Below are 21,971 nucleotides of genomic sequence, written 5' to 3' on the forward strand. Positions count from 1 at the left end.
GCTTCCAGTATCTTACAGTGGCCCACCAGATGTCTCAGGGAGCACACACAAGATACTTGCATCGCACTACCACCTCCCTGCATCTAGCATTCTATTTATGCTCACACACCCCAGCGAAGACACCAGATTGCAATTGGGGTTAACTTGTGCTACTTTATTAAACACAGTGGCCAATTTTAAATGCATAAAACCTACTGAATATACCATCACTGCAGCCTGAGGGCAGGAGGGCACACTTTCCATTCCCCTGAGAAGCCCAGTTACTGTTCCTGATCTGTTAAGTCAGGGATGTGTGGTGGGTGGGGAGGCAGGTGAGGCAGAGCCTCCCCACTGGAGTACTTAAAAAAGTGTCATGGCTGTGGGAGGTGCGCGAGCACCCACATCCCTAGTCACAGAGACTGTCCATAAATAGTGGTGGATTTTCCCTCCACAGGTGATAGCAAGCCCTGCCTTGGCTAGGTGACAGCAGTGCTGTGGCAGAAGGTGGTGAGTGAGAAGTGCAACAGAGGCTGTTCCATGCTGCCTCTCAGGCCAGGTGGGAATAGACAGGTGTGACCAGGTGCAAAGTGGGGCAGGCAGAGTGCAGTCTAGAAGGGACTTGGTCAGGTGCAGTTCCACAATGGAAGGCTTAAAAAGCTGCACCTGCCCAAATTCCCTCTTCTATGCAATGCTTAAGACATTTCTGCCCAACGTTGCATATGCGCAACAGGGATGAAATGTGTGCACCTGTGGGCTGGGCAGCAATGTATTCAGGGTAGAGACCACTCTGTCTGGCCACCCTATTTCCCCTGGCCTCCTATTCTAACCACGCATGCGCCAACCCTCCTGCAGAAGCGCCTTCCTGACCACGCCCTTTCGCCATGGTCAGCTTGCTATAGGCAGGTGGCGCGGGCGTGCCCCCAAAGGATTGTACTGAAGAGCATGCTGGAACATGTAGTTCCCTTTTCCGCAAGGCGTGCTGGGTGGCTACCCTCTTGTCGACCGCGGCGCCTGATGGGAAGGGTAGTTTTTTGCAGGGGAGCACTGCGGGGGCGGGGAGGCGCGTCTGTGATTGGTGGCAGCGACATCGCGGGCACCTGAGGCCCTTCCTTGGGGTTGGCTGAGGCGATGCTCTGGCTGCAGGAGTCCTGATGGCAGGTGGGACTGGCAGGGGTGCAGCTCGGGGGGGGGGCGTGGGGGACCACAGGTGGCCTCTCCTCTCTCATGCAGGTGGGGTGGTGGGAGCAAATGGGAGGCGAGCTGGAGAGCCGGCTTTGTCTGGCGTGCCTGGAGGGAGGTGTGTGAAGATGAATCAGGGCGGGGGGAGGGGTCCCCTCAGCCCCTCACCTCAGGGTGTGGGGGGAAGGGTCCCCTCACCTCAGGGTGGGGGGGTGAGGGTGGTCTGCCCCAGGGCCTCTGATAGGAATTTGATCAGGGGGCACAAATGTCCTTTGACCCCCACTTATCCACTGGATCATTCTTGCTACAAATGTTAATATATAGAGGATGTACAACATATACACAATATACAACTATGGAGCCTGACACAAAATGCGCAGTTATAGCCTCCGCACAGTATGTGCAAACATTTTCTGAGATCCCACAAAATTTTTCTCCCCCCCCCTTTGACACCCTCCTCCTGCACACTCTTTTTACCTCACAGCCTGGTGTGATGTGCCCCTCGCAGCTCCCTCTCATGAGCTTTCTGGTGAGATTGGAAATGTAAGATCCCAGGAATTTTGGAAGCCCCATGCAAAGGGGGCACCTGGGCCCCCTTTCGCACCCTAGGTCTGGATACTGTTTATCCCCTGCACTCCAGGGACGTGTGGTGGGTTGGAAGGCAGGTGAGCCTCCCCACTGGAGTCCTTCGAAAAGCACCATTGCTCTGTGAGATGAGGCAGAGCCTCACCACCGAAGTCTTTTGAAAAGTGCCATCACCATGTTTGGTGCTCAAGCACACTCAAGCTAGGAGCGAAGCACTTGGGTTAACATAAGAACATAAGAACAGCCCCACAGGATCAGGCCATAGGCCCATCTAGTCCAGCTTCCTGTATCTCACAGCGGCCCACCAAATGCCCCAGGGAGCACACCAGATAACAAGAGACCTCATCCTGGTGCCCTCCCTTGCATCTGGCATTCTGACATAACCCATTTCTAAAATCAGGAGGTTGCGCATACACATCATGGCTTGTACCCCATAATGGATTTTTCCTCCAGAAACTTGTCCAATCCCCTTTTAAAGGCGTCCAGGCTAGACGCCATCACCACATCCTGTGGCAAGGAGTTCCACAGACCGACCACACGCTGAGTAAAGAAATATTTTCTTTTGTTTGTCCTAACCCGCCCAACACTCAATTTTAGTGGATGTCCCCTGGTTCTGGTATTATGTGAGAGTGTAAAGAGCATCTCCCTATCCATTCTGTCCATCCCCTGCATAATTTTGTATGTCTCAATCATGTCCCCCCTCAGGCGTCTCTTTTCTAGGCTGAAGAGGCCCAAACGCCGTAGCCTTTCCTCATAAGGAAGGTGCCCCAGCCCCATAATCATCTTAGTCGCTCTCTTTTGCACCTTTTCCATTTCCACTATGTCTTTTTTGAGATGCGGCGACCAGAACTGGACACAATACTCCAGGTGTGGCCTTACCATAGATTTGTACAACGGCATTATAATACTAGCCGTTTTGTTCTCAATACCCTTCCTAATGATCCCAAGCATAGAATTGGCCTTCTTCACTGCCGCCGCACATTGGGTCGACACTTTCATCGACCTGTCCACCACCACCCCAAGATCTCTCTCCTGATCTGTCACAGACAGCTCAGAACCCATCAGCCTATATCTAAAGTTTTGATTTTTTGCCCCAATGTGCATGACTTTACACTTACTGACATTGAAGCGCATCTGCCATTTTGCTGCCCATTCTGCCACTCTGGAGAGATCCTTCTGGAGCTCCTCACAATCACTTCTGGTCTTCACCACTCGGAAAAGTTTGGTGTCGTCTGCAAACTTAGCCACCTCACTGCTCAACCCTGTCTCCAGGTCATTTATGAAGAGGTTGAAAAGCACCGGTCCCAGGACAGATCCTTGGGGCACACCACTTTTCACCTCTCTCCATTGTGAAAATTGCCCATTGACACCCACTCTCTGCTTCCTGGCCTCCAACCTGTTCTCAATCCAGGAGAGGACCTGTCCTCTAATTCCCTGACTGTGGAGTTTTTTCAGTAGTCTTTGGTGAGGGACCGTGTCAAACGCCTTCTGAAAGTCCAGATGTATAATGTCCACGGGTTCTCCCGCATCCACATGCCTGTTGACCTTTTCAAAGAATTCTATAAGGTTCGTGAGGCAAGACTTACCCTTACAGAAGCCATGCTGACTCTCCCTCAGCAAGGCCTGTTTGTCTATGTGTTTTGAGATCCTATCTTTGATGAGGCATTCCACCATTCTACCCAGTATGGATGTTAGGCTGAGCGGCCTATAGTTTCCCGGGTCCCCCCCTTTCCCTTTTTAAAGATAGCCGTGACATTTGCTATCCTCCAATCTTCTGGCACCATGGCCGTTTTGAGGGACAAGTTGCATACCTTAGTCAAGAGGTCTGCAACTTCATTCTTCAATTCCTTAATAACTCTTGGGTGGATGCCATCAGGGCCCGGTGACTTATTGATCTTTAATTTATCAATGAGGTCTGAAACATCTTCTCTTTCAACCTCTATCTGACTTAACTCCTTGGTCAGGAGGGGCCGTTCGGGCAGCGGTATCTGCCCGAGGTCTTCTGCCGTGAAGACAGATGCAAGGAACTCATTTAATTTCTCTGCCATCTCCAAGTCTCCTTTTATCTCCCCTTTCCCTCCCTCACCATCCAGAGGGCCAACCGCTTCTCTGGCGGGTTGAGAGTGCTTGAGCACCTCACACAGCAGCAGTGGTGCTTTTTGAAGGACTCTGGTGGGGAGGCGCTGCCTCACCTGCCTCCCCACCCACCGCTCATCCCAGCTGCCCCCCCTTTCATAGGCCCTGGTCTGAAGTCGCAGAATGCATGCTCAAGGAGTGTTGATGGTGGCCACTGGTTCAAAGGTGGCTTTTTAAAGGGGGGATCAGACACGTTCATGGAGGCAGATCAGCCCACAGAAGCGCGATCATGGAATGAACCCTCCATGTTCAGGAACAGTGTACTTCGAAGTGCCAGGTGCTGGGGTTAGACAATGTGGGTGGAGGCTGTGGTGGGCATTTACCTTTCATGCCGCCCCCTTGTGAGCTCCCTGTGGGCTGACCGCTGTGGGGGACAGGAAGCAGGATGAGATGAGCTTGTGGTCTGGTGTATTTGAAGGAATGGCTTTTGCCTGAGAAAGTTCCCCATTAGGTTATAAGACATAACAGAGGGTAAGACTAACTCACTTTTCAGTTTTGCTGTGAAAAGGGAGTTTGGGCAGAAACGCGAGTCCTCATGGGAATGTGACCTTTTCCATTGCAAAAGCTTTTTTTTTCCCCCTCAAAAGCTGGGATTTGGAGCATCAGCACATAGTGCCACTAAGCATATGCAAACTAACTTTCCTTGTTGGAAGTAATGTCCATTATTTGTTACCCTGCCCTCAGTCTGTGCTCACTTATAGGGCCGCAGTGGCACAGCCATGGACTGGAGCGAGATGCTGGGCTGAGTCTTGGCTCTGTTCTGAGCCCAAGCGGCAGCGAAGGAAAGGTTGGCCTTGCTTTGTGCAAGGCCTTTTATAGGCCTTGAGCTATTGCAAGACCTTCATTCATTCATATAAGTTCCATCTCTAATATATTTGAAATGTAAATTAATTCTTTTTCCCCAGCCCCTGACACAGTGTCAGAGAGATGATTTGGCCCTTCTGCCAAAAAGTTTGGACAGCCCTGGGCTAGAGTATCTCCACTCTCCTCCACAGCTTCCTCTTGTGCTCTGTCAGGGAGTGAGAGGAGCAGAGACTGGCACATTAGAGATGTGAGGGGAGGAGCATTTGGCAAGCTGCTTCAGTCAGCAGCATGGCTTGTGCAGTCCTAGTCTGATTGAGACCCCCTTGATCACTGTTTGCTCTGGATGGAACACTACCCCATTGATGAGTGTGCACTCTGACAGCACAATCAGGATAATTAGTGGATGAAAGGGCTCAGTGGGAATTGTTTTCTGGCTTTGTCTCTTCTAGTTCCAACAGTTGGCCAAGTGGTTAAAATTCTAGTCAGGCCTATATGTTTCTGTCATACTTCACTCCTGTTTAAATTAATGCTTTTAGCATTGATTTCATTGTATTGAGATATTATCTTGTAAGCTGCCTTGAGGCACTTAAGCAGGGTGGAAAGGTGGGAAATAATAAATAAATAAATAAATAAATAAATAAATAAATAAATAAGCACAAAAGAGCAACCACTGGCTCATAGCTTCTCTCACCCCAGCAAGTGAGATAGAACTTACATGAATGAATGTAGGTCTTGCAGTAGCTCAAGGCCTATAAAAGGCCTTGTACAAAGCAAGGCCAACCTTTCCTTTGCTGCTGCACCACAGACGTGAAATAAGTAGTAAGTAGTGGAGGGAGCCCTCGTCCCACAGCTCTGGTGGGAGGTCAAATAGTCATCCTTACGCTGAGAGCAGTTGCACCAGGCCAGCACAGGCTCCAGCAAGTCTCTGGAGGGCCAGAGGCTCATTGGAGACTGGGGGCTCCCCGCGGGCCGGATTGGGAGCCCCCAAGGGCCGCAAGCCGCCCTGGGCCGGGGTATGGGCACCCCTGCAGTAGATGAAAAAAGCAGCTGGGAAATGATTTTTGGTGGATTAATTCTTAACAGTGGTAAAGCAGTTTCTAAGTGTGCATTGTCTTGTTGTTGTCCTTACGACAACCCTTTAAGGCAGCAAAGTTCAACCAGTGTGCCATGGCATATTAGTGTACTGGGAATGGTTTACCTAAGGCCATCTGATGAACTTCTCACAGGAGTGAGATGCAAACCAGAGAAGTCCTGATTCTCAGCTCAACCTCTTAGCCAGTACTGGCAGGAGGGGGTAAGGTTAGGCAGACCCTCCCCTTCCATCATTCTTCTGTTCCTATTTGTTGCTTTCTAAGGTGGCTTTTAATTAAGGAAAAAATGCATTTGGGGTGGATGGGTGAAAACACAAAACTCCAAAGCATACCTAAAATCATCAGTCAGGTTGCAGCCAGATGCTTCAGAATGAGATTGCCAGGCGTCAGAGATCAGGCTTTTTGTGCCTCTCTACCCACCCCAGATTGTAATTGGCAGAGGCAGAAACCATTGTGCTACAGGAGAGAAAACTGTTCATAATTTGCATATCTTAAGTTGGCTCTAGAATTCAACTTGTGGCAGAATTTGGTGCAGAATTTTGACACCCCCTGTAAACATAAGCATTCCTTACTCTCTTGATTGTTTAGTCTCTGATGTTCTCTCCATACAAATAGATTATTCTCTGCCCCTTTTTCTGATTTATACTATGTGATTACCTCCAGGTGGTAGCTGCAGTGCCTGAAGAAGATTTTAGCTCAAGGTGACTGAGAGAGCAGGCATGGTAAGCAACATACTTTTCCATATCAACTGGGGCAGCAGGGGGTGGAGTATTCTCCATCTCAGAAGCAAGTGTTCTCCTTGCTTCTTCAGCTTCTCTGGCCTGTGGCCACTGGGTGGACTGCAGGCCTGTCTTTTCTAATGACCCTATAACTCTAAGTAATACCCTCCTCCTGAAGGCCCTTGAACTTTCTTCCTTAAGAACATCAGCAGATTCCTGCTTGATCAGGCCAAGATCCATGCTATCCTATGTACTGTTTTCCCAGCAACCAGCCAGATGCCTGTGTTGTCCCTGCAAGCAGAGCATGAAAGTAACAGCCCTCTCCTGTGGTCTGCTCCCAGTTTCTCATGTAAACTTCCCTTGACCATGGAGGCTCCATTTAGCTTTCATGGCTACTCACTGCGAATAGATTTCATGAATTTGAGTAGTTCTTATACTATGGTATGTTAACTATGCATTGCAGGAAGAAGTATCTGTACTTTATTTTGTTAGTCAGTTTTACTGGGTGACCCCGAGTTCCAGTGTTATGAGCGAGACATCCCTTTTTGTCCTGCACTGATTCATTCCAACTCATTCCCATCAGTCTGTCTTTTCTTGTATCAGTGGCGTAGCTAAGGGAGTGCAAGGGGTAGCAGTTGTACTGGACAGCAAGCTTTAGGGAGGCAACAAGCTGAGCTTGAAACTAGTGACCAAAATTGTAAAAAACTTTGGTATGTACGAATAATACTATCACGTTATACATATATCATTGAAAATGTAATTTAATGCATAATGCAATGAAACAAACCCCGTTGGAATATCAGTATTCTATCAAAAGTTATGGCCAATTAACCAGAAAATGAAAACACAACTACCTTATGTAACAAAAAGTGGATGTTTTTAACTCCGTCTCACAGGTCAAAACTGACCTGTGAGACTGATTGTTCTGAGATTGCCAGTGAGATGTTATGATACAGCATGGAACCAATAAGGTGTTAATATGATTCAGCTCTCATTGCCATGTATCATAATACAGTTACTCCTGCTAACTGGGTAAAGAGGCTCTTTTTCAAGTGGTGCTCCTCTTATATTTAGCAGGGGGAGAGTAATTGTCCCTCTTCACCTCAGCATAGTGCCTCTAACCAATAAGGTTAGGTTTTTATTTATTTACTTAATGAAATTTGATTTTTTTTTTGGGGGGGGGGGCTACAAAATCTTCTTTGACCCCAGGTAGCAGATAGTTACCTTTGCTGTGCATCTGGGGGGAGGCATGTGGGTGGCCAGCTTCTGGGGAAGGAGGCAGGTTTTTCCCTGATTTTCACTTTTTTGAAAGCCCAGCTGTGATGCCACTTCTGGTTGTGACATCACTTTCGGGGCATCATTTTGAGCTACACAATCATTAGCTACACAATCATTAGCTATGCCACTGTCTTGTATTATCTTAAGCAACTGCACGAATAACTGTGGTGGTAATTGGTATTTTTTTGGTCTCCTAATATGTTTTACAGGTTTACATCAAAGCCTTGCAGTTTCTGAAGTAGTGGCAAGTGCTTCATTTTTTGTCGAAGATGCTGGGAGACAGAGTACTGTCGGATCAGAAGAGAGAACTTTACAAGGATCTCGCGTTTCCTGCCAACGATGATTCTCTCTTTTTTAACTACTCTACTCCACTGGCTCATTTCAGAGGGGAGATTTGTTGGTTGAGACCTCAGGTTTGTTTCTAATGTATGGGCTGTTTTGGCAAAACCTTAGCACTTGAGTAGCTAGTGAGTAGTTGTAAAAATTTCTCATATGTCACAAGTTTTTAAATTAATTTCTGCTTGGGTTGTTCATCAGCCTTGTGAACTTGGCTTCTCAACTGCTTTATGTGCATTTATCTTTGCAGTTATCAGTCTCTTGCTGCAGGCTGTTGTGTGTCCTCATAAAATGCTGTGTTTCAGTATTCTTAAGTTTGTTCAGAGGAGAAGGTATTCTCTGAACAAACATAAGAAGAACAGTGAAACACAATATTCAGCATGGGTAAATAATAAATAAATAATAATAAACTTTATTTGTATCCCGCTCTTCTCCCTAAAAGGGACCCAGGGCGGCTCAACAACCCACAACATCACATGTTGGCATGAGTGCTTAAGTTGTCAAAATAGGTGGTTGTTAATTTTGGGTGTTGGTTTGTCCTGTAATTCTGCGCAAATGGCATTATGATTTGGTGATTGTGTGATACAGTTGGAGCAAAAGAATCAATCCATTTTAAGAAACTGCTTCAGGCTGAATCCCAGGCTTTCATTGTTTTTATCCTGAAATTTGGTTTGTTATCTCTCTCTCTTTTGGTGGACAGTAAACTGTACTGTTCTGTTTTTTTGTTTGTTTAAACCTTTGCCTTTCTTTTTCTCTATCAGGAGATTTGTTCAACACCTCGATTATTTTCAGACAATCAATATGAGTGGCAAGTCAAGCAAGGGATGCTGGGAGACTGCTGGTTCCTATGTGCTTGTGCTGCTTTGCAGAAGAGTAAATATCTGTTAGCAAAGGTACAGGAATGCAAGCGTGTTGTGCTCTGTGTCCCAACTGAACCAATTTTTATTGCAAGATCTGGATGGATTGTATCTTTCTGGCAGCAGCAAATGTGATATGGTGACACATCTAGGTGCAGCATAAGAGGTTCTGTAAATCATAATAATTTCTTGGCATCTGACTGGAAAGAGTTTATGGGAACCTTGGGTGGGCTGGCTTTGCAGAAGTGTAAAGCTGCTGGAGTCTGGGCAAGAGAGCTGTGTTCATACAATCAGTCTGTGAAGGAGCAAGAGCCTGCTTGGTTATGAGGGATAGAAATAGTATGGAAGGTATCTAAGGGAGGGTCACTGCCTACAGCTGGAAGACAGATTAACTTGAATATTATTGGAGTATATAGGTTGAGCCTCCTTATTCTTGAGGGTTCCATTCCCAGAACTCACATGTATGGCAAAAATCACGCTAAAGCAAATCCATTTAAAAAACAATGTCCTTTAGCTCAGTGATTTAAAAATGACCTTGCTGACCTTTTGTAATGCCGACAGAGGCAATCGGTCTCTTTCCAGGCTCTTAGAAAGGCTTCACTCTGAGGCAGCAAACCCTCCCTTCCCCAGGAGCCCAGCACAGGGAAAGAATGGAGGGGGTGATAATGACATGCATTCTTTTGTGTGCTCAGGGGGAAGGGGGAGGGGTCACTTGCCTGGCTGTTCTGAGTGCCTGGAGAGAGAATGATTGATGGGTTGTCTACCAGCTGCCCTCTCCCCCATTAATATGGCTATTGTTAAAAGTCTTTGATTTAAAGGGTGCTTCTCATCACATTGAAATAAAACTACGGAAGAAAAATCTGTGGATAATTACGTTATACCTGTATCTGTACATCAAACTATATTGGTTTAATACCACTTCATCTGTCATGACTTCCACTCTCCCAGATCGTGGCTGTTGTGTTTGCTGAGGGTTCCTGCTTAGAGATTCCTAGTCCCCAGGGGCGTATCTGCCCTGGACCTCAGTTTGAGGTGGGTGCCAGCGTGTGCACTTCAATTTGCTTTTCTAGTTGGGAAGCTATTGGAATGCACATGCCCTCACAGTAATGGCTAGGGAAAAATTGCCAAACTGAATGCTGAGAGCTTGCGCAGGCTCCAGTAGCTTCCAACTGGGGAAGTGATTGGTGTACAAGTCCCTTCTCAGCAGCCAGTCAGTTGATTTTGCCCCAGCTGCAAGCGTCGGCAGGCTCCTGTCGCTTCCCAAACTGGGAAGTGACAGGAGCACCTGCTGCCTGGGTGCTCAGAGCCATGGCTTGGTGATTTTGCCCCAGCTGCAAGTGCTTGCTCCCATTGTTTCCTGACTTGAGAACATAAGAACATAAGAACAGCCCCACTGGATCAGGCCATAGGCCCATCTAGTCCAGCTTCCTGTATCTCACAGCGGCCCACCAAATGCCCCAGGGAGCACACCAGATAACAAGAGACCTCATCCTGGTGCTCTCCCCTACATCTGGCATTCTGACTTAACCCATTCCTAAAATCAGGAGGTTGCGCATACACATCATGGCTTGTACCCCATAATGGATTTTTCCTCCAGAAACTCGTCCAATCCCCTTTTAAAGGCGTCTAGGCTAGACGCCAGCACCACATCCTGTGGCAAGGAGTTCCACAGACCGACCACGCGCTGAGTAAAGAAATATTTTCTTTTGTCTGTCCTAACCCACCCAACACTCAATTTTAGTGGATGTCCCCTGGTTCTGGTATTATGTGAGAGTGTAAAGAGCATCTCCCTATCCACTCTGTCCATCCCCTGCATAATTTTGTATGTCTCAATCATGTCCCCCCTCAGGCGTCTCTTTTCTAGGCTGAAGAGGCCCAAACGCCGTAGCCTTTCCTCATAAGGAAGGTGCCCCAGCCCCGTAATCATCTTAGTCGCTCTCTTTTGCACCTTTTCCATTTCCACTATGTCTTTTTTGAGATGCGGCGACCAGAACTGGACACAATACTCCAGGTGTGGCCTTACCATCGATTTGTACAACGGCATTATAATACTAGCCGTTTTGTTCTCAATACCCTTCCTAATGATCCCAAGCATAGAATTGGCCTTCTTCACTGCCACCGCACATTGGGTCGACACTTTCATCGACCTGTCCACCACCACCCCAAGATCTCTCTCCTGATCTGTCACAGACAGCTCAGAACCCATCAGCCTATATCTAAAGTTTTGATTTTTTGCCCCAATGTGCATGACTTTACACTTACTGACATTGAAGCGCATCTGCCATTTTGCTGCCCATTCTGCCAGTCTGGAGAGATCCTTCTGGAGCTCCTCACAATCACTTCTGGTCTTTACCACTCGGAAAAGTTTGGTGTCATCTGCAAACTTAGCCACTTCACTGCTCAACCCTGTCTCCAGGTCATTTATGAAGAGGTTGAAAAGCACTGGTCCCAGGACAGATCCTGGGAGTGACACAGGAAAGGGAAGAGAAGTGACAGGAGAGCCTGCCGCCTGGGTGCTCACAGTCGTGGCTAGGGCAATTTCACCCCAGCCACGGCTGCAAGCATGGGTACTTGCTTCTGTTGCTTCCCAAAGTGACATGTGACATCATCATGTCACGTGATGTCACTCCATTCCTGCCCAGGGCACCACATCTGTTTGTGCATCTGTTTGTCCCTCTTCATAGAACTGCAATTTGTCCTGGTGGAGGAATGTCTACTAAATCAAAATAAATCTGTAATTTATTCAAAGAGTCAAGGAGGTGAACAAAAGGAGGAGGAGGGAAAAGATAATAGCTTCAAACTGGTTTTGGATTCCAGGTTTTGCAAGCCCTGGTTTGCTCTAACCCTGAATAACATCTGTGAATGTGATGGCTGACTGCAGAAGGGAAGGAAGGACTAAACAGTTGACAGTATTATGTCTGCAGCAGCCCTGAACTTTCTTTTTATATCATTAAAGTGTTAGTAATTGTTCTTTTAATGTTTGTTTCATAACTGACCTTCCTTTCTCTTTGAAACTCTGTACCCCAAATTTCAAATGCTCTGTTCCTCTTATCACATTATCTTTTGCATAAGATAACATAGACAAAATGATATCAAACTTTTTTTCTTGTGAAAATCTGTGAAGTCATAAATATTTTCTCTCAAATAGTTGTTTTTTCTGAAAAATTTTACAAACAAAAATGCATGCAATGGGATAGAAACATTTATTCATGCAATTGTACAAATTGATGGTAAGGCCACACCTGGAGTATTGTGTCCCGTTCTGGTTGCAACATCTCAAAAAGGACATAGTGGAAATGGAAAAGGGGCAAAAGAGAGCAACTAAGATGATTACTGGACTGGGGCACCTTCCTTATGAGGAAAGGCTACAGCGTTTGGGCCTCTTCAGCCTAGAAAAGAGACACCTGAGGGGGGACATGATTGAGACATACAAAATTATGCAGGGGATGGACAGAGTGGATAGGGAGATGCTCTTTACACTCTCACATAATACCAGAACCAGGGGACATCCACTAAAATTGAGTGTTGGGCGGGTTAGGACAGACAAAAGAAAATATTTCTTTACTCAGCGTGTGGTTGGTCTGTGGAACTCCTTGCCACAGGATGTGGTGCTGGCGTCTAGCCTAGATGCCTTTAAAAGGGGATTGGACAAGTTTCTGGAGGAAAAATCCATCAGGGGTTACAAGCCATGATGTGTTTGTGAAACCTCCTGTTTTTAGAAATGGGCTGTGTCAGATGCAAGGGAGGGCACCAGGATGCAGGTCTCTTGTTATCTGGTGTGCTCCCTGGGGCATTTGGTGGGCCGCTGTGAGATACAGGAAGCTGGACTAGATGGACCTATGGCCTGATCTAGTGGGGCTGTTCTTATGTTCTTATGCTCAATTAAAAGCTGAGGTGATTGTTCCCTCCCTTTTTTTGCTTCTGTGTATAGGGCTTTGGTTCAAGGCAACCAAGAGATTTGAGGTTTGGGCTCAGTTCTTTGTTAAAAAATCCTCTCTGAACTCTGTTTGGGATTCAGATTTGGTTAAGGTCTTTGGTTTGGGTGAGTACAGAAGATTGCATATTCCTCAGCCGGGTCCTCAAGTGTGGTTCCCATATTCTCTCTGAAGCCACAAGGCAGGGGTTTTCAACCGCTGCGCCATGGGACACTGGTGTGCCGTAAGGCTGCCTCAGGTGTGCTGTGGGCCAAGGAGTCAGGCGGTGGTGGCAGAAGCAGCTGCACGCAGGGGAGGCTTGCAGCCTCATGTGGTAGCAGGAGAAAAACTCCTGCTGTTGCTGGTGCGTGCCCCGCGTGCTAATTGGGCAACCAGCCAGGCAGCTAGAGAAGCCTGGAAGAGCAGGGCAGAATGTGGAGGGAGTGAGGGCGAGCGCGGAGAGCCAGGAATGAGTGAGAGTGAGCCTGAAGGTGGAAGCAGGTAGGAGCCAGAAGCAGCTGGCTGGGAAGGATCCTGGAGAGACCCTTTTCCTTGCCAGCAATGCCCCAAAGTGACCCTGTCTGCATTGCCTCCCCTGGCAAGGCTTTGGCTTTAAGGGTATGGGCCCCAATCCTATCCACACTTACCTATAATGGGGCTTACTTCTGAGTAGACGTACAGAGGCTTGGTTGCACTCTCTTGAATAAATCAGCAGGCAAGTGATGCTTTTCTTCCCCCCACCCCACCTCCTCCCCTCTTGCACACACATCTCCCCATCATAATTGCAGTTAACCCCTCTTACTGCCCCTCCCCACCCCTCCCTCTTCCCCACCTTCCAAAGTCCAGAGTCAGTTCCATTCTCTGTCTCTCTCTCTCTCTCCCCCCCCCCCCCCCGCACCTCAGTGAATCCTGCACTGGGATGTGACCTTGTTTCAGCCACATCTTCTCACTGCCACTCACCCCCCTCCCCCGTTTCTCCAGCATGCTCAGTCTCGTCTCTCTTTGCCAACACCTCCTGGCATATCAGAGCATATCAATTGATGACAGTTTGAACAGACCTGCTTCAAAACATGGTTCTTCCTTTCCAGAAACCACATACACCTCCCTCTCCAAGCTTCTTGGGAATTTCTTTCATTGTCATGATCTAAGGCTGCAATCCTAACCACACTTTCCTGATAGTAAGACCCATTGAACAAAATAGGACTTATTTCTGAGTAGACCTGGTTAGGCTTGTTCCCTTAGTTATATTAATTAAATCTGCCATAAGGACTAGTTCACTAAGGAATGTTGCATGCTGATTCTTCACTTGCATGGCTAGCCACAAATGTAGAATATAAAACCCAATGCCTATTCATTCTCCCCCCCCCCCAAACAAAAATCTTCCATTTGTGCTGACTGCTACTGTTCTGTCTTGACAGGTAATACCTCCAGGTCAGCCCAACTGGAGGGATGAGAAATATAGAGGCTGCTTCACTTGTCGAATCTGGCAGTTTGGACACTGGGTGGAGGTCACCGTAGATGATCGTCTGCCTTGCCTTGGAGGAAAACTCTGTTTTTCGCAGTGCCAGACGGAAGATGTTTTTTGGCTTCCCCTCTTGGAAAAGGCCTATGCCAAGTATGTGAATGGCAGTCCTGGAAGTGGCTGTAAATTGTGTGTATATGTGTGTACTGTTAACTGGGAAAAGATGCTCTCTTCAGGTGGTGCTCCTCTTATATTTAGCAGGGGAAGAGTCTGTCCCCCTTCATGCCAGCTGTCTGCTGGTATTCGTCTGCAGTTTTTTCGATTGTGAGCCCTTTTGGCTCACAATCGACAGGACAGGAAGCTATTTAGCTATTTAATTTTCTCTGTAAACTGCTTTGTGAAGTTTTTTGTGGAAAAGTGGAATATAAATATTCTTAATATTGTAATAATTCAGTGATTATTACTGATGTTGCAATAATAATTAGTGGTTTTTACTGATGTACATCATTTGTCAGTATAGTATAGGTCACGAGAAGGGTGGATATGAATCTGTCCTTCAAATAATTTTGCTCCTTGGTTGAACAGTGTGCCTAGTTTGAACTAGGAATGTGTGGAAAAAATGTTTACGTTATAACTTATCATTCACATAGACTTTTTGTACAACTTGTACCTCACATCAAGATACTAGATTTCTACTGGATCTTTTACACAGACATTTCTTAAAGAAAGCACTGTAGATAATCACTACTAACATATGGTGGTTTAATAAGAATAATTTCTCTTGCTGCTGGTTAATGTATTAGAGTTGTTAATGTGATCAGGCCAGCTTGCAAAATAAGTCCAAAATACAAATATTTACTAAGCTGCCTGTCCACACATGTATGTATAATATTGTTATGGTGTCTGTTTTAAACAGAAAAGAATTGCCTTTTGTTAAGCAAGAAATTCTTACTGTCATAGGCAGCCAGGCAAATTACTGTTTAGGCCTTTGTCTACCTGAAGTGATACCTTCTGTCTATTTTTAAATTTTATCTAGAAATTCCTTAGCTATAGATGAAACTCACTATTTTTCCACTCTACCCCTCTGCAGATTGGCAAGAGCTTATGTAATCTTTTCATCATCCTAAACTGGTCCACAAAAGATGCTACTTTTCCTCTTCCTTTGAGGAATGCAGTTTGAAATAAGTGATACGAGACTCTGAGATTTCCATCTTCTTAAATTTCTAGGGTGCATGGATCTTATGAGCAGCTCTGGGCAGGCCAGGTCGCAGATGCTCTTGTTGACTTGACTGGAGGCCTTGCAGAGAGATGGGCCCTGAAAGATCCAGGCCGAAGCACAGAGAAGGAGAAGGCAAGCAAAGTCTTGGAGAAGGAGGTATTCAGGAGACTGATGAACCTGAAGGAGAAATGTGTCATGAGCTGCTCAGTTTTCAGTTCACGACAAGGTAAGGGAAGAATACTGCAAAGCCACCTCAGGTATGGTCAGAACAATGCCAACCCCCACCACACAATTAGAGACATATGTGAAAAAGTCCCAGTCCTCTTCTTGATACACCTTCCATTTTTTACTTGTGTGTGTGAGGCTGTCTGAACCTTCCCCTGCCACACAGCATTGGTGTGCCAAAAAAGGTCTGCAGGTGTGCTATGGGAATTTGGAGCACAGTGGTTGAAAATAGCTGGAAAACTCTTCAGAGTTCTGCAGCTCTCTTTCTGGGGCAACTGTCTGTAGTAACAAATTGTCTGTCATAAGAACATAAGAACATAAGAACATGTCCTTCTTCATAACATGTCCTTCATAACATGTCCTTCTTCCTCTGCTGATAGAGGAAGACAGTTGTCCTAGAAACAGAGCTGAAGAACCTGGAAGCTGGAAGTGACATCTCGAGGCAAAGATCTCAAAGACATCTCGAGACCTAGAGAAGATCATAGAGGACAGTGTGCTGTGAGAAGAAAAACATTGAAAATCACTGAACTATATACAAATTGGTAAACTAATATTTAGTTCACATATGAGAAAGGTTTGGATGAACCCTCCTCTCATTTGATTAAAACGTTTTGAACTTTTTAGTTGAAGAGTAGCATGTAAATGTTCTTAGTAATAAAAGGACAAGGTGGTGTGCTGGGAGGGGGCTGGGTGCATGCTAGCATATGTTCCTAATTGCACTGTGTGGGGCCAACTGTCTTTCTCCGTGTTCAGCCTAGCAGCAGTCTCTGGCCATTCTGCCACTCTCTTAAAACAAAACATCTTTTTGGCTGAACCCTCTTTGACTTTTGTCTGTTGGAGAAGGTCTCCCCCTTCCACAAGCATTTAGTCCTTGGGTGCAGCAACTGTTACCCTGCACATCCCTGATCTTGTCTGATCTTGGAAGCTAAGCAGGGTCAGGCCTGGTTAGTACTTGAATGGGAGACCGCCTGGGAATACCAGGTGCTGTAGGCTTATACCATAGTCTTTCAAGACTGAAGGTTACCAACCATCTCTAGTCCTTGGGTCAGCATCGGCATCCCTCCTCACCTTCTTTCCCTATAGTTGGGCCCTGCATAAGTCTCCTCTCCTTCCTTTTCAGCATCTCCAAAATCTTTTCCTTCTACCCCATGGACACCCCAGTCCTGCCTTTCACTTCTCTGTCATAGTCATCTTCTCACTGGCCACTCCTGTTGCATCTGTCCATCTTTGACTCCTTGCTTTTCTACATTAGCATGTACTACAGTGGTTCTCAAACTGTGGGTTGCAACCTGATTTTTGGTGGGTTGCACACCAGGCTACCTAGAAGCCTAAAGGCATTCTGAGCCACAACCCGGCCAATGAAGTGAGTTGCATGCTGGCGCTACCCAAAAGCCACAAGGCATTCTGGGGCATGCCATGGCCAACAAAGTGAGTCCTGGTTGTAAAAGATTGAGAATCACTGATGTACTAAGAATGGTTACGAGCTTAGTTTTAGAAACCTTAAACAATAAAACAACAGATTGTAAGAGAAAGAGAGCCTCAAAAATGGCTGGTTTCTAGCATTAGTACTGCCAACTATAAGGTATGGCTCAATTAGAAACCATACTTTCAGATGCCCACTGAAACTAGTGCTCTTCCAGAAATTGACAATAAAGGGGTGAGGCATGCCTTCTTTTCACTGTCTGAGTTTTTAACTCTATAGTTTTTAACTCTATGGCTAGAGTGGTTCACTGTTAACTTTTTTCCCAGCACTGGTGATTGCATAAGGCAGAGTGCAATTTCCTTCCACTTCATCAAGGAAGGTGTGTGTTGGATGTCTTCAAACAGTGCTTACTTTTTCTCCCCTCCCCTCATTCCCACTAGGTACCAGTGACCTGGGGGAGTTTCATGCCTTCATTGTTGTAGACATGCAGGACCTCTCCAAAGTGTCTGGGAAGGAAATCGTTCTGCTGAGGATACGCAACCCCTGGGGGAGACGTTGCTGGAAGGGGCCCTGGAGGGAGGGGTGAGTGACCTATGTTTAGTGGTGGCATGTTCAGGTTGCATAGGTGCTGTGTACATTTAAGGATACCTATTTGGCCGCACCAGACACCAGTTGTGGGCTACAGTCTGGAAAATCCCCAACCTGAATATTAAGGCTACCCCCTGAACACATTTACATCCCCATTGATTATGGTGGGACTTGCTTCTCTATAAAAACGCATAAGACTGCACTAGGAGTTCCTTATTTTTGTGAAGGAGATCTGAACATTTTGGCCAAAGTGGGGGCACTCTTATTTCTTTCCTTCACAGATCCTTAAAACAGGTTTGGTCTAAAAACATATATATTTACTAGCAAAATGCCTACTAACTGTTGGGAATGTGTATGGAGTAGTTGTGTTGGTTATTGCCTACCTTAGTGCTTACATATCTTCTGGCGTTGTTACATGTGGTAACATTTGCACTGTAGTTGCAACACATACAGTTTCCCTAGAGCCTGCCTCAGAATAAGAAAAGGATTAAAAAAAAATGATTCCAAACTGGACTGTAAACAAACTGTCTTTCACTTCCTGTCATCTGTTCTTCAGTGGTCCAGGGTGGAGCCAGCTGGATCCAGTGGTGGCTGCAGAACTGCTGTCCCAGATACAGGAAGGAGAATTCTGGGTGGAGGAAGAAGAATTTTTTGTGGAATTTGATGAGATAATAACTGGCTATCCAATTACTGAAGAAGGACAGCTTCAGAGCCTTTACACAGGTATGAGGTGCCCAGAAAGAGGACACTTTTCCTGAGACATCAGGTTTGTTCAGACCCAACTTTGAAACCATAATTTAGCATTGTGAGCATAATGCTGGAGCTTGCAGCTTCTGTTTGTGGCGTGAAACAAAGAAATTAAAGTAAGAAACTATAGTTTGTACGAACCAAGAAGTTAGCTGAGGATACCTTGGTGTCTTTCTTATGACTAGACTCTCTCCTTACATCCTGTCCTACTTCTTAATAGATTCTCTCCCTCCATCCCTATAACTCTGCTTTGTGCTTCTAACCCTATGTGTAGGAAGCCCAGAACTTTCATTTCTAATGAATAACCACTATTTGTCCTAACCTTTGTTAGGACCCTGTATTCCATCAGAGCCATGGTTCCCAAACTGTGAGTCTGGGCGTCATCAGTGGGTTGTGACCCAATATTTACTGGGTCATGAAACTGACAGGACAGATTAGGCTATGTTCATCAAGGGCTAAACAAGTTGCTACTTAGTGGGGGGAGGAGCACTGCTGCCCAATCTCCATTACAGCCATACCCCTTGGCATTTATAAATCAGGCAGCAGTCTCTAGGGTCTATAAAATGTGGAGAACCAGTGGGATACTGCAATCCTGGGCTATAAACTCTACAGGAGGGACAGGGAGGGGCATGGTGGGGTGGCCATTTACGTTAAGGAAGGGATAGAATCCAGCAAAGCAGAGATTGAAGTGGATCCGACTCCACAATAGAATGTCTGTGGCTTAAATTACCAGGCCTGAGGAGCAATGTAATACTGGGGGCGTACTATCATCCTCCAGATAAAAAACCGGAAGGGGACCTTGAAATGAGGAAATAGATCAGGGAGGTGACAAGGAGGGACAGGGTTGGAATCATGGGGGACTTCAATTATCCTCATATTGACTGGGTCAATTTGTGTTCTGGTCACGAAAAGGAGACCAGATTCCTTGACATGCTAAATGACTATGCCTTAGAGCAGCTAGTCATGGAGCCCACCAGAGAACAGGTGACTCTGGGTTTAATATTGTGTGGTACTCAGGACCTGGTTAGAGATGTCAGTGTTACTGAGTCATTGGGGAACAGTGATCATGCTGCGATCCATTTTGACATGCAGCTCAGGGGAAGAATACCAGGCAAATCTCTCACAAAAACCCTTGACTTCTGACGAGCAGGCTTCCCTAACCAGCAGGCTGGTTAGAAGGAGGTTGAAAGGGAAGGTAAAAAGAGTCCAATCTCTCCAGAGTGCATGGAGGCTGCTTAAAACAACAGTAATAGAGGCCCAGCGGAAGTGTATACTGCAAAGGAAGAAGGGCTCAACTAAGTCCAGGAAGATGCCCACTTGGCTAACCAGCCAAGTTAGAGATGCTGTAAAGGACAAGGAAGCTTCCTTCCGTAAATGGAAGTCTTGTCCTAATGAGGAGAATAAAAAGGAACATAAACTGTGGCACAAGAAATGTAAGAAGCTGATACGGGAGGCCAAGAGAAACTATGAGGAACACATGGCCAGCAACATAAAGGGGAATAATAAAAGCTTCTTCAAATGCGTTAGAAGCAGGAAACCGAGCCAGAGAAGCGGTTGGCCCTCTGGATGGTGAGGGAGGGAAAGGGGAGATAAAAGGAGACTTCGAGATGGCAGAGAAATTGAGTTCTTTGCATCTGTCTTCACGGCAGAAGACCTCGGGCAGATACCGCTGCCCGAATGGCCCCTCCTGACCAAGGAATTAAGTCAGATAGTGGTTAAAAGAGAAGATGTTTCAGACCTCATTGATAAATTAAAGATCAATAAGTCACCGGGCCCTGATGGGATCCACCCAAGAGTTATTAAAGAATTTAAGAATGAAGTTGCAGATCTCTTGACTAAGATATGCAACTTGTCCCTCAAAACGATTGGAGGGTGGCAAATGTTACACCGATTTTTAAAAAGGGAAGGAGGGGGGACCTGGGAAACTATAGACTGGTCAGCCTAACATCTATACCAGGTAAGATGGTGCAATGCCTCATCAAATATAGAATCTCAAAACACATAGACGAACAAGCCTTGCTGAGGGAGAATCAGCATGGCTTCTGTAAGGGTAAGTCTTGCCTTACAAACCTTTTAGAATTCTTTGAAAAGGTCAACAGGCATGTGGATGCGGGAGAACCTCACCAAAGACTACTGAAAACAAACCCACAGTCAGGGAATTAGAGGGCATGTTCCCTCATGGATTGAGCACTTGTTGAAGACCAGGAAACAGAGAGTGGGTGTCAATGGGCAATTTTCACAATGGAGAGAAGTGAAAAGCGGTGTGCCCCAAGGATCTGTCCTGAGACCGGTGCTTTTCAACCTCTTCATAAATGACCTGGAGACAGGGTTGAGCAGTGAGGTGGCTAAGTTTGCAGACAACACCAAACTTTTCCAAGTGGTGAAGACCAGAAGTGATTGTGAGGAGCTCCAGAAGGATCTCTCCAGACTGGCAGAATGGGCAACAAAATGGCAGATGCGCTTCAATGTCAGTAAGTGTAAGGTCATGCACACTGAGGCAAAAAATCAAAACTTCACATATAGGCTAAAGGGTTCTGAGCTGTCTGTGACAGGTCAGGAGAGAGATCTTGGGGTTGTGGTGGACACGTCGATGAAAGTGTTGACCCAATGTGCGGCCGCAGTGAAGAAGGCCAGTTCTGTGCTTGGGATCATTAGAAGAGGTATTGAGAACAAAACAGCTAATATTATAATGCCGTTGTACAAATCGATGGTGAGGCCACATCTGGCCTGGATGCCTTTAAAAGGGGATTGGACAAGTTTCTGGAAGAAAATTCCATTACGGGTTACAAGCCATGATGTATGTGCAACCTCCTGATTTTAGAAATGGGCTATGCCAGATGCAAGGGAGGCACCAGGATGCAGGTCTCTTGTTATCTGGTGTGCTCCCTGGGGCATTTGGTGGGCCGCTGTGAGATACAGGAAGCTGGACTAGATGGGCCTATGGCCTGATCCAGTGGGGCTGTTCTTATGTTCTTAAAAGTTTGGGAACCACTGCTTAGATGATAAATAGGTTCACGTTGTACCCTGTGAACTGCAAAAACCTGAGTGCCAGACTTTTATCCTGGGGGAAGAAGGTATAGAAAATTTCTAAATAAATAAATATGTGGTCATCCCTCTCAACAGACAGAGTGCTGAGCCATACCCAGAAGCTGTATGGGTCATGGGTGAGGGGACAGTCTGCAGGTGGCTGCCGGAACAACAGTACTTTCTCCATGAACCCCAAGTTTTGGCTGCGGGTCTGTGAGCAGAGCGAGGTGTGCATTGCCCTCTTGCAGAAGCATCGGAAGTACAGCACAGACTGGGCTGGCAGGATCCGGAACTGGCCCCGCATAGTGGAGCCTGATCCATCTTTGTCGGATGGCATCCGGGGAAAGAACTACCATGCTGTGGGATTGCATATCTGGAAGGTAATTGAAGCTTGCCTTCTAT

General features: G+C 46.4%; 1 protein-coding gene across 3 annotated transcripts in view; it reads left to right on the forward strand.

The window, feature by feature from the left end:
* Positions 1 to 1,054: 1,054 nt before the first annotated feature.
* CAPN10 (calpain 10) overlaps positions 1,055 to 21,971 on the forward strand; it is a 31,430-nt gene continuing 10,513 nt past the window's right edge. For all 3 annotated transcript variants that reach the window (XM_066620303.1, XM_066620306.1, XM_066620305.1), the window contains exons 1-9: positions 1,055 to 1,137; positions 6,438 to 6,496; positions 7,981 to 8,184; positions 8,869 to 9,000; positions 14,297 to 14,493; positions 15,568 to 15,785; positions 17,648 to 17,789; positions 18,352 to 18,518; positions 21,666 to 21,949. In XM_066620303.1, coding sequence (XP_066476400.1) covers positions 8,041 to 8,184; positions 8,869 to 9,000; positions 14,297 to 14,493; positions 15,568 to 15,785; positions 17,648 to 17,789; positions 18,352 to 18,518; positions 21,666 to 21,949 — 1,284 coding nt within the window. In that variant the 5' untranslated portion in view covers positions 1,055 to 1,137; positions 6,438 to 6,496; positions 7,981 to 8,040. The remainder of the gene's footprint in view (positions 1,138 to 6,437; positions 6,497 to 7,980; positions 8,185 to 8,868; positions 9,001 to 14,296; positions 14,494 to 15,567; positions 15,786 to 17,647; positions 17,790 to 18,351; positions 18,519 to 21,665; positions 21,950 to 21,971) is intronic.

Source organism: Tiliqua scincoides, chromosome 3, assembly GCF_035046505.1.
Source record: "Tiliqua scincoides isolate rTilSci1 chromosome 3, rTilSci1.hap2, whole genome shotgun sequence".
In the NCBI taxonomy this organism is placed as follows: Eukaryota; Metazoa; Chordata; class Lepidosauria; order Squamata; family Scincidae; genus Tiliqua; species Tiliqua scincoides.